General features: G+C 41.4%; 1 protein-coding gene across 3 annotated transcripts in view; it reads left to right on the forward strand.

The window, feature by feature from the left end:
* Positions 1-2570: 2570 nt before the first annotated feature.
* Positions 2571-12312, forward strand: part of cfap299 (cilia and flagella associated protein 299) — an 87491-nt gene continuing 77749 nt past the window's right edge. For all 3 annotated transcript variants that reach the window (XM_068566533.1, XM_068566534.1, XM_068566535.1), the window contains exons 1-2: positions 2571-2705; positions 5174-5316. In XM_068566533.1, coding sequence (XP_068422634.1) covers positions 2598-2705; positions 5174-5316 — 251 coding nt within the window. In that variant the 5' untranslated portion in view covers positions 2571-2597. The remainder of the gene's footprint in view (positions 2706-5173; positions 5317-12312) is intronic.

A 12312-nucleotide genomic window follows, 5' to 3' on the forward strand; every position in this document is an offset into this window, starting at 1 on the left:
CTTCAGAGGAAGTCCAATCAGCAAGAGGCCTCTGCCTTCACCGTTGAATCCAGAGAGGAGGAATCGCTTTAGAGAGGTTCCACATCTGAGAATCACATCCTCAACTACGTACGACCTCTCCTTCCCTGGGGCTCCTGATCACTGAACCTGATCACTGAACCTGATCACTGAATCTGATCACTGAACCTGATCCTGATTGCAAGCCAATAAACATGGTCAGACTTTGATGAACATTCATTGGAAACCCGGGCAAATTGAACTCAGAAGAGTTTTGAGGGAAAAGAGTAATCACCTGGAGAAAAAAAGATTGTTCAACATAGAATAAGAAGAAAAGAAGTTTTGCGTTTATTATTCATAGTGGTGGTAAATAATGTAGTGTGTCTTTATTTCGAGGTAAGATAACACTCGGTGACCTCAGAGTGAAGCGTGTGTGACAGTCTTTGTTTTGAGACGTTCTTGAAGGAGCCGGTTCCCCGGTCGCCCTGCGTCGCCAACTGCGTTACATGCGCTCCTATTGGCTGTAAGTTACATGGCGTGTTTTGTGAAAAGCACGCTTGTTAACACATTTTTTTTTTTTACATCATTGCTTCACTTTCCGCAGACGTTTTATTGCAGTTACAAAAATTTTTAAAATCTACAGTAAAAGATGATAAAGACGGTCAAGAGTCACAGTCTTTCTGTGAATGGAGCCGAGAACATTCCCACTGAACATTTTGTTCTGTATTTTATAGTCAGTATAGGTGCCAGATATAGTCTCCACTCATCAGGATTTAGGGATTGACATAATGGGACAGGATAATCTTGTAATCTTTATTCCAGGTTTGGGCTCAGTATAAAGTGTCTAATGAGTTCAGGTATGCAAAGATAGAGACATACAGTAGGTAAATGTAGTACTTTGTAATTGTTTTAATTGGACAGAATGTGTCACACACCCTGAAGGTTTTACCGCTGGAAGTCGGGCTCCTCTTTGTTTACGGGTCAAAAGCAGCCTCCTCATCACACTTCAGATGCATGAATGCATTTCAGGAAAAATCTAGAAGGACAGTCACAATCAGTCTGAAATAGATGGTGGACCCAAACAACAGCTAAATGTATTGATTGTGTTATGCCATTTGAAGGATTTGTTCTTACTGGGAAATGACACTATCACCGTCTCAGTGATGTTTAGAATGTTACGGTTGATTTTTTTTTCCCATGTGAATGTAATAGATGTTGTATTATTTTTGCATGGGGGGGTTGTGACCCATGAGTGCGACGACTTGTTTCTACTCGACCCGCCAGATTGCTTGTGACACATCTGAGAAGCAGTCATTTGAAAACATTTTTTAAATAATTAGGCAGGTCATTTAACCTTTTGAGCCCTTTGCAACCCGTTGATTAACTTCATTTAAATTACTAAAATACAGTAAAGACTTGATACAGATAAATAAAAATGACCGTTAAGTTTATGTAATTACATAAAACCCGTAACCTAAAAAACCTTTGCTGTCACTTTTTCGAGCAAAAGTTACTTTTCACCTTTCTGTTAATAACAACACTTCACAAAGGCGGATTTCAATTATAAACACATCCATGTGATTCTGCGAGCCTGTACGAATCTAACAAGGTCAGAAGCTTAGTCAATGTATATTAGTACCTGAAAAGTCCAAGTGAAGCTGTGCTGTTTCGTTTTCCTACTCCTTCAACTTTTTTAGACTGCAAACTGGGGTAGGCAATTTCCTCCTTTTTTTCAACCCTATCACACGTCTTAACGCGGGATTTATGCATATTTTAAACACAGGCTTCAACCAATCAGAGCATGTTTAGGCATAAAGCTTCTAACTTTTCCATTTTTGAACTGAAAGACACAGTTTTTTGACTAAAAAGGCTTTGTTTTATTGTCTTTTTTTTTGTCATCCGGTTCTTTAGGTCATTATCTTTCCAACGAGGGGTGTTTCAACTCTGTAGGTTGTTGTTTAGGCCTTTCACCGTGGAGTTGAAAACACTCGGAGCGGCTCGAAAACGCATTGTCGGGAAATCTTTTTAGATCATGCTAGGTGTTTATAGTAATGATTAAAATGTGTTTTTTAAATTAAAAAAAAAAATCTTTTCACACAAAAAATCTGAAGTATTAGAACTCATTTAGGGTTCATATCACTATTTGAACACATACCTGCTAAATCCCCAAAGCTCATGCCTTGTGCAGGGCACTTTGTTAAAGGGAGAGAGTTGGTGTTTATGATGTGTACCTTCAACAATAAGCCAAGATCAGCTTCATTGTCATTCGCAGCTTGCCAGCTTAGTTGAGATTGACTTGGTACAAATCACAATGAGTTATTGTGACACAAAGCAATACGTTTTCCCCACGTTTCCCCACAAATTAAAGTCACACAATATTTGTAAAATGCTTACAAAAACTGTGTTTAAAACCAAACGCATAGCCACTGTTTGTCACAAACACGACAATAAAGTTATTTAAAAAGAAAAGCAAGGTGAGTAGTTAGTGGGCGTTCCTGTCCCGCGTAAACCAATCATGTGCGCCGCTGCAGTCAGACACGCTCCTAAGTGACGTAAGGACGGTTGCCGTAGCAGCCGCTGACAACACAGAGAGGCTGAAGATGGAGCGCAGCATGGCGGCTCGTTTCCACGATGCTGCGATACAGTTTAAAGTCTACGAAGATTATCTCGACTCCAAAGTCACGTCAACGGATTTGTTTTACTTGAAAGTGAGTGACTCTGTAAATAAAACTATCGACTTTATCCCTCTTCCCTCTTCCCCCTCCTTATCCCCGTTCTGCATTCTTCACCACGTCAGAACCGCCTTCACTAAACTGTTAGTTTATGGTAGTATTTTGTGAGACATACAAACTTTAAATCACCAAGTCTCCCTCTTAAATTCGGCATCTAATAAATCCCCCAAACCGTAAAAATAAGAAAAAAAGATTCAACATAATTGATTCAGATATGTTGCTTTCAAGAATATGAGGCAAGAAACACGATTTTACATGTTGACTTGTCATGCATTTATTTGCTGTTAACTAAAAGCATATGCATGCGTTGAATATTGCATTTTTGAGATTGTTAAATTGCCAAAACATATGTATGGAATTTGGCGTATGGTCCTCGTTTTTGGCAAATGTGTAATTTATATAACATGAATGCAGTGAGCAACACGTTGTTTTGTCTTGTGTTACTAGCTCGCATTCGCTGCCGGCAGCATTACAGCAGCTGTGTCTCAATAAATGCAGGCTTTGCAACGGAGAACGGTTTTGTTGGTGTAGTACACGCGGTCGCACGCTAGGTGGCAGGCACACACAGGTTTGATATGAGAGGCTTAAACTCATGGTGCTTGAATGGGCCAGTCAAAAACAGTTCACAGCAGCAGGAACAACATGTTGTAAGCTGAGACGTGTTGTCTGTTTGTTAAGCTGAGGCATGAATTATTTAAAGTCCTACAGTGGTGTGAGTTCAACTCATCTATGAAATAGAAATAGTGTTTTTTTTGGTGATTATATTAAGAGAAAGTGACATCTTCATGTGAACAGAGCTCTCAATCTTAGCTATATGTCTAAGTTATATTCTCTTTGATGTAACTTTCATCTGGCTTTTCGTCTTCCAACAGATTTTTTACATTGAAAATATTCAATCCCTGCTTCTGCCCAGCAGGTGGCCCTCTTGCTGATGTCACACCCGGCTTCTGCTGCTGTGGGCCACTTTGTTTGAACACCTGTGTCCACACAGTGAAGGGAACAGCTCGTATCTGAGCTGATAATCAGCTGCAGTCAATCACGATCAAACCGAATCAGCCCCCGTGTTGTGACACTGAACACTCGGCCCGGGTCACCCCGCCTGTGCCGATAAGACCTGTGCTCTGATAAACCTGCTAATTATAAACCAAATTCTGCTATTATTCAAGACTCGTCTCGCTTTTAAAAAAGATTTTAAAAGAGCTTTTAACTGCAATATTTTGTGAGCATAAAGTCCAGGTCCTGGTGTGTCGACTTAAAAATGAAAAAGCAACTCATTCAAACAGACTTGTTCAATGAGCCTTGAAAGAAATGAAGACAATGATACTCAGGCCAATTTTAGGACCGGGCAAATGTCTGAGACTCATTTCTGGTGAGCCACATCAAAGTTAAAGGAAAATATAACTTTTCCTCTCGGGGTGCGGACGCGGGCCCGGCTGCTGGGGTTTTGGGGCAGGAGGACATGTGGCCAGAGCTTTGATCTGACAAGCCGCAGGATTTGACGGCAAGATTTGGTTTTTAGATGATGACTTTATGGCTTTGGCTTTAATGGCGAACGGTGATTGGAAAATAATGTAGCTTACAGCCCCTGCAGAAGCACTGACACATGGACACACACACACACAGAAGAAATGGGCCTGCATGTGCGTGGGCATGAAATCACACTAAACCAATGAAACTGAACTGTATCACTTCCATATTTTTGAGGAAGGGAAGTGAAATTACAATTTTAAACTAAAGGCCAGAATGGGAGTCGACCCTAAACCCTACCGGCTGACCAAATTCGAAATTTCAAATTTCGAGTTACGTTTTTGAGGGAAACGTATTTTGTCGTATAGGGTAAGTTTGATCTCGACGTACGCGAGCGCGTGGAAATAAAAACAACTTTCACCCAGAAGAATGCTGTTCGCGTCCCGTGTGTACATTTGTTGGCAAAAACCTAACAAAGTAGTTCTTGTTGTGTTTTTAAAAAAATTCACAGTATTAACCGTGTTTCACAATGTTAAAAACTGCGACCGTGATCTGTGAAGTCACATTTCCCTGAAAGCCTAACAGAGTGTGTAGTTTCGTAGGAGACAGGGTTGTTGCAAATGTAAACGTATGCTACATTATTGATAGCAGTGTTTCACCAGTAAGTGGATCAACAGAAACAATCGCGTGTTTAAATACATTGTCAAGCAAACGCTGTCAGGTTCTGGCTTCTTAAAGGTGAGGACGTTCTGCAGTTCTCTGTTGGGCATCATCCTCAACTGAATATCTGGAGGGAAACTGCTATAGGCATTTTTCTGACTAGTTTCTGACATTTAATAGTGATAATAAAAAAGACACTCACGTGCCAAAAAAATACTCAAGCTGTGACTCAGTCTCCGGGTCGGCTTGCAGGCCGTCTCCTCTCTATCATCTCTATCCTCGTCTGACTCCTCTGCCCTTTCCCTTGTCTCTTGCAGAGCAGGGAGTTGGCTCGTAAGCTGGTGGAGCACGGCCACAAGGGCAGCGTCCTGAGCAGGGAGCAGTTTGAAGAGAAGAAAGCAGTGGCCCAGGCTGCCCAGGCTGCGAGGAGCTCCGCTTTCTACGGCAGGAGCCGACCAACGTGAGTTCAAACCCCACCTGACCCACGGAGATGTTGAGTAACCGGAGGAGGGGGGGGATGTAGACTCTTAGTATCAGGAGACTTCTGTTAAGACTCGGAAAATGAACCTTTTGGAAACCGTGCACGAAAATCCTCCCGCGCCAATTTTATGTCCCAGCATGCCCCATTCAGACAATCTTTTGGCATAAAATTCGTAATTTTTCTACAGTTTTTTTAATGAAACTCTTTCGTAACAGGCGAAGGCTTTGTTTTATTGTGATTTTTGTTGCAGATTAAGATTCTTGAGGTCCTAATTTTTCCAAAAAAGTGTGTCATTGACCGCTTAAGGAGGCATTTTTGGGGAATCTGGCTCATATCATGCTGGATGTTAAGTTTTTTTTTTGCAGATATACATTTTTTTGCAAGACTTTGCTGAACAAATAAATAAGATAAATACAAGTATTGGAATCAATATGGGGTTCTTACGATGACTCAAACATAGGGAAAAAGTGATCTAGAGACAAATCGGTTCCACAGTTTTCAACGGGTTGAACATGTTTGTTTTAAAGTGTGAATGTGGTTGGTGGATTTTGGGGTATCGGACAAGAGAATTCACTCTCCTGGTCTCGGTCTCTCCGTGTTGCATTGACTTCTCACCCAGAGTAAGAGAATATTATTTTAGATCCTCTGTCTTCTCCTCAAGACCAAATCAAAACAGGACAAAAAATAGCGTAGCCTTGAAACAAAAAAAAGTTCTGTTCTCATATAGTTGCATCTGGTAGATTTTGATCCCCTTTAAGAGCTAAAGCTGCCCTGTGGGCTCTGATTAAATATGAGGTCATTGTTGTTATTCTTAGGTTGTGTACAGTAAATAATAAATAGAGGATGATCACATGATCCTGCGATGACGATTGTGGGGTCAAACAGGGGAAGTACGTCGTTCCAGCTGCTCTACCAAAACAGGAACAACTATTATCATTCGATGTGGCTCGTCTACGATTGGCTAGAAAACAGCATCAGGACTCAAAGGAAATACAGTTGCTCCCTTTCTTTTTTTGCTAATGTCGAGTTCCGATTACTTTCCTTATTGTTCAATCTGCAGGTTACTTTCTTGATTCATTGATGAGCCGTTTAGTCCAAGAAATGCAACAAAAAAAGAAAGAAATCTCGTTCACAATCTTCGGGAGCCAACCGTGAAATTCCTCACAAATGAGAAAACGACCATGCTGATGTTCAACTAAGTGATTCATTGACTCACTGATTTTCACTAGACGTCGAATATAAAATAAGATATACTTATTTTTGTTCCCGCCCTTTGTCTTCCTGCAACGAGCTGCAGCGCTATAGAGGAACATGTAAAGCGCTCTGCTCTGCTAATCAAGGCATGACAGGTCGTAAAGTTTGAATCTTTTATAGCCACGTCCGGTGCGGTAGCGGTCTGAGCAGCTTGTATAATCCTTTTTTATGATTGCGTTTTTTAACAAAAGACAGGATAAATGGAAATTCATGTCCTACAAGGAACAAGCCTTTTTTTCTTTTTCTTTGAATAAAGGAATTTGTCTGAATACAAATGCTAAACATAAACGAGCTGAATGAAAAAACTCCAAGCGTGAGTCCTCTGTAAACTGCTCCCCAACCCCTCCTGAGGGAAAAGGATCACACAGATATTGTTCTCATTCTTGATAAAGCCATGTGGTTATGGTTTCCCCCCTTTGATGACAAGCCAGAACAGACTCCAAATAGGACCATTCAGCACACACACGCACAGACACACACGCACACACACACAGAGACACACACAAACACACACACACACATAGGCGCAGGATGCGGAGGTATCCAAACATTTACCTGCTAGGTGTTGAATTTGATTGAACCCTCAGATGCTTATCCAAACGTGCAGATGTCTCGCCCTCGTCCAAACGTCTGTGAACATCAGTGACGCAGGTGAAATGGGAGCCTCCACACCTGCAGTTACGGTGATATTAAGGCCACAAAAAGCCTTTTATCTTGTCCCGACAGGATCCAGGGGGAAATGTTGTGTACGGGAACACACCAGAATGTTTCATGTAGTCTGTCCCGTCTCCCGAGATCTAGGTTCATGGAGGGACCGTTTTTGTTAGGGTGCTAACTGTGTCTGAGAGACCGGATCACTGTGTCCACCGTGTGGACGACATCTAGTCAACACAACAACAACAAAAAATAGCGTTTTGCGTTTCTACAATTGGTATTTTAATCTTCTTCTACGGCCAAACTACATGAAGCAACTAAAGCAAACATTTATTTTCTTTTTAACAAATTAACAGCTTTCCCACACGTTGAAAACGTGACATGACAGGAAAAAAACAGTATTTGCTGACCCATTTCATCAAAAGTGGCACATTTGAGCCCCACTATGTCTAAATGCAGATTGCTCTTTCCTCCGTGGTTTTGTTTTCTGATTGGACTTCCACCAACGTGTGACCCTCCTCTTGACCTCCTGCTATGGTTCCATTGTGAAGACACGAGTCCCCGGATGCAACGTACCACCTGCAAAGTGGCCGAGCACAATTGGTACAGTGTTCTGAACAGCGAGTGCGGAAAACAAACCGCCAGCTGCGCGGTAAAGAAACTCAATGCAGTTGACAAAAAAAAAGGCTTCATCCTGATTCAAATAAAGTTTTTTTGTGTACTTCCCCAAAAACCTTTGCACCTGCTTACTTATCCTCTCATGGTACTGGGCATCCATGTTGTTTTGGTAATACGTGTTGCCCTCCCTGTATAGGCCTTAACTTATGTCTCCCAAAGGCATGTCTTGTTTCTCCGCTCTGTCACTGCTCTGTGTTCCCCTCCTCTCCCTCCTTCCTTTCTCTTCTTTTCAACCTCCCTGTGCTCTCTTGGAGACCTTTAGTGCCTGCAGGTGTATAAATAGAGCTGTTTTCAATTAAGGGCTAACCTCGGCCCCGTAGCGTGCATCTGATCAATGAATGCCCGTGCACCTGTGGTAATAAAATACCAAGGGAGTGGAGGTAGTGCTGTGAATGCTAATCAGATGTTGCTCTGTCTCATTCTTAAGGACAACATGCTCCTTCTGACAGCTTGGCTGTGAAAGAGGTTAAAGGGGGGGGTGGGCTTTGCTAGCACATCACAAAAAGACCAAACAAAAGACTTGGTGCTCTCATCAGACATAAGTGAAATACAATACTTCAATGAAAGGATGCTTAGTCAGTTGTGCGGTTGTTTGGTTTTTGGGGGAAGCTGAACAGGGAGTCAGAGTCCACAAATAGGAAGAGAACAGGGTCGGGTTGTGATGGGAGCCTTACTTTGGGGTGAAATACCTGGATGTGTTAAGCTGAGTCTGATCCTTTTATCTCTCTGTTTGGAGCCAAAAAGGGATTGATCAAACATTTGCTTAGTTATCTAACGAGCAAATTGTGGCAGTTCTTTAATTATTGATCTTGGAAGTTTATCTATCAAAATTTCAATTATTGGTAACGCTAGTTAATAGTAATACGGCCCTTATAAGATGCTTGTAAACACTAATATGTGTTATGACAATATAAGTGTTAATAATAGAATTATACAGATCTTTTGATATATTTTAAGACATGTATGTGCACTTGTTAATTGTTTCTTATAATTGTTTAGTAATTGCATTACGAACACATTTATTGAAATGTTTATTTCTGCCTTAGATCCAGCACCTGCACGAAGTATCGCTAACCATTAATACTTAAACATAGTTAACTGGTGAGCACTAAAGAATGTGATCATCTTAATAAAGTACCAAAACTGGAATCATATAATAGGCAAGTAAGGTAAACTAATGCATGTGTTTGCTATTCCAAACAATTATAGGAAAATCATTAGGTTTGTAATGTTCCTAAGCGTTTATAATGTAAAATAACCTCACATTAATCATGTTTATAATGCTATTTTGACACATATATAGTCGTATTAACAAATACTTCTGTGAATATGCATATAATAAGGACTTATAACCTATTAACTAAACCTTACTATAAAGAACTTATGAAAATGTTGAAAACTGAAAGGTTATTGATCTGTTAAGGTCCTGAACTGATTTACATCTGACAAACGGATTTCATTCTGAATTGAGTCACAGAAATGCCAATAGACACAAATCCAGCAAGAACATTTTGATTAGATTTTTTAATTCCTGTGCCATAGAAAGTGAGAGAAATTCAGCCCACCAGGACTTTATTGTCTTCTTCTATAATATATTCCAAAACCACTGTTCCATATCAGACGGTATGAGAAAAACATTTGATATAAAGCCTGAGACAAGCGAGAGGAGCGCTGCCTGCGGAGCCTCCGGCTCGGGCCCAGAAGTCCATGTCAGCATATGTCCTGACCTCGCATGCTCACGGCAGCCCGGCCAGGTTTTCCATCAGGCTCCCCGCGATCTCCCCACAGTCTCACAACCACAGCCACGCTCATTGTCCATTGTGCTGCTGCGCTTTTTTTTCTTTTTCTTTTACAAGTCCACCTCAAGAATTCTCCGCTCTCTAAAACCCTCTACGAATCTATATTAAAAAAAGCGAGCCATCACTCGTTGTGCCAAGTAAAACCAGTGCCACGAACACGCACAGTGAACACATTTCCACCGCGGATCCAAACCCTCCAGATGCTCAGCGAAAATAAGATTGTGGATGTGACTGACATGAGAAGCCTTGCGGATCTGATCCCGGGCTCATTTTTTTTAGCAGAGCCAAACCCCCGCCAATCTCTCCACTGCTGCAGCTCTGGCCGAGGGCCCTCGGGCGGCTCGGTCTCTATTACATGTGCTGTCAAGCCAATTGCCTCTCCTTGCTCTTTGTGATTCTGGGACGGGGGTGTGCAACTCTGGAGCGCCACCCCCTCCAATCCCCCCGCCCCTCTCCCCCTGCAAATGCTGTCCAGAGACACACTTCCTGCCGGGCTTAAGCTCGCCACCACATCCCACCGTGCAGCACGTAGATCACCGCGTACGCCTGTTTGAGGACCAGCTGGTGCGGCGGCGTGGCGGCTAATAAAGAACCGAGCTGTCATTGACTCAGACGTTTTCACGTTTTGGACGTCGTTCCATATTTTTCCATGAATGACTTGATTAATGAAACTTCTGCCCTCGATCATTGGCTGGATGTAAGACACCTTAAATATGAAGGTATCCACACACATAATGCATGGTAACAAGTCAAGCTCTTGGTCTTAATCTACTTACCCAAACTCTTTGTTACTCAGAGTAACTTCCCAAGCCAGTTTTAAGGATGGAGACCTTAACACATTTCCAGCTGTTACAAAAGAAAACATAACATTACATACAATGTATCACTTCTCTCAGGACAGAATGGAACACTATATACTACACTATAGAAATAGCTTATGATTCAAACTTTATTTTTGGCATACATTGAGGAGAGCATATGTTGGCCGATACAAATCCTAAAAAATATCCCCGGTCCGTTGGCTCTGGTATTTTAGGATGTCTAGATTCATTGTTAAGTATTGGGTGTAAATGCTACAGAGAATGTTTGTGCTGTTGCATACGCACCCAAAAAAACATAAAATGACCCAATGATTCCTGGAAAAAAGTATTTTAAGTAAAGTACTTTCTATTTGAGCCACTGCTGCAGGAGGAATGATATTAAAATCAGTTGGTTATAACGAGGGAAGTGCATGATGAGTCAGTGAAGCAATGCTTCATTAGCTCGTCAACACTGGAAATACTAGTCAGTTAAATGTTAATCATTGGTATTAACGTCCAGATTATAACAACAAATTGATATATGCCGTTTAACTCCTTCCGCCTGGCCTTTCATCACATATGACACCACAGTCTGGGTTCAGGAGGTGCATATTGATTTGAGTGTCATGAAAAATGCTACTAACAATTTAAAATGGCTCTTTTGACACACACAATATTTCTTTCAAACAATGTTCAACCTTATTGAATTGTATTCAGTTTCTCAGTTTTCTCACATTTAAACTCAACTATTCTAAGTTTAAACTTCAGGGGAATCAGTTGTGAGGAACAATTCTCCATCTTTAGCACAGTTTTGACCTTGATGTCCCTACAATGTGCAGCAGGAGCTCAGGGAGGCCCAAATACTACATGAACAACATATAAATAAATCCTTAAACCCAACTGGTCCTCCAGTCAGTGTCTCCTCTTTACGTCCTTTAGTTGCTTCTCACTCCCTGATGATGTTGATAATATTTGATAGAAACCACCTTGGTTTGACCTAAACCTAGAACGCTGTAGCTTAGCGTCCACAATGAAGTGGAGGAAGTGCGGCTTCCACATCACACAGCTCTTCTAATCAGGCTGAAGGCCGAACTCATCTTTTCCCTTTGAACTTCTCGATGGAGGATGTGTATGGAGTACGTGGTCTGTCTGGAGGACAGGGCCTCTTAATACAGGGTTCCGACGCTAACTTTTAAAAGTGGTCGCCAGGCTTCCATGTGACATGAAAGAATACAATCACAGTTAAACAACTTGCACGCAAGCCAAGTTGTAAAGTTAATTAAGTGTGGCTTCAGCCGCATGGGGTCAGAGACCCCATGCTGGAAGCACACTTCATGTTCTCCTGCGGGCTTATTAAGTGTGGCTTCAGCCGCATGGGGTCATAGACCCCATGCTGGAAGCACACTTCATGTTCTCCTGCGGGCTTATTAGTTGGAATGCTGCAAGCATTCCAACTATTGTTCTTCAAATCTTTATTAAACTGTTTCTTCTTCTATTTCTTCCATCCGTATTTTGGACCGTAACTAGTCCTTCATATTTCCAGTTACAGAAAAAAGTTCAATTATTCAAATATTCAGCTAGTTAAGGAGACGATGGCTATGACTTTTCATATTTCTGACTTTTCAAATTTCCAAATTATTAAGCTTTTTATGATTTTTTTTATAATGGGACCCAATGGGGAAATCTTCAAATCATCTCCAACTTCAAACGTTTACAGTTTCTTCATACGTTGAGCTTGAGACAATATTTAAAATTTCACATGTTGACAAAACCTTTAGCTATTAATCTAC

The sequence above is a fragment of the Clinocottus analis genome, unplaced genomic scaffold (assembly GCF_023055335.1).
Source record: "Clinocottus analis isolate CAN_PGR_092001 unplaced genomic scaffold, fCliAna1.0.p SCAF_7, whole genome shotgun sequence".
NCBI classification, from domain to species: domain Eukaryota; kingdom Metazoa; phylum Chordata; class Actinopteri; order Perciformes; family Cottidae; genus Clinocottus; species Clinocottus analis.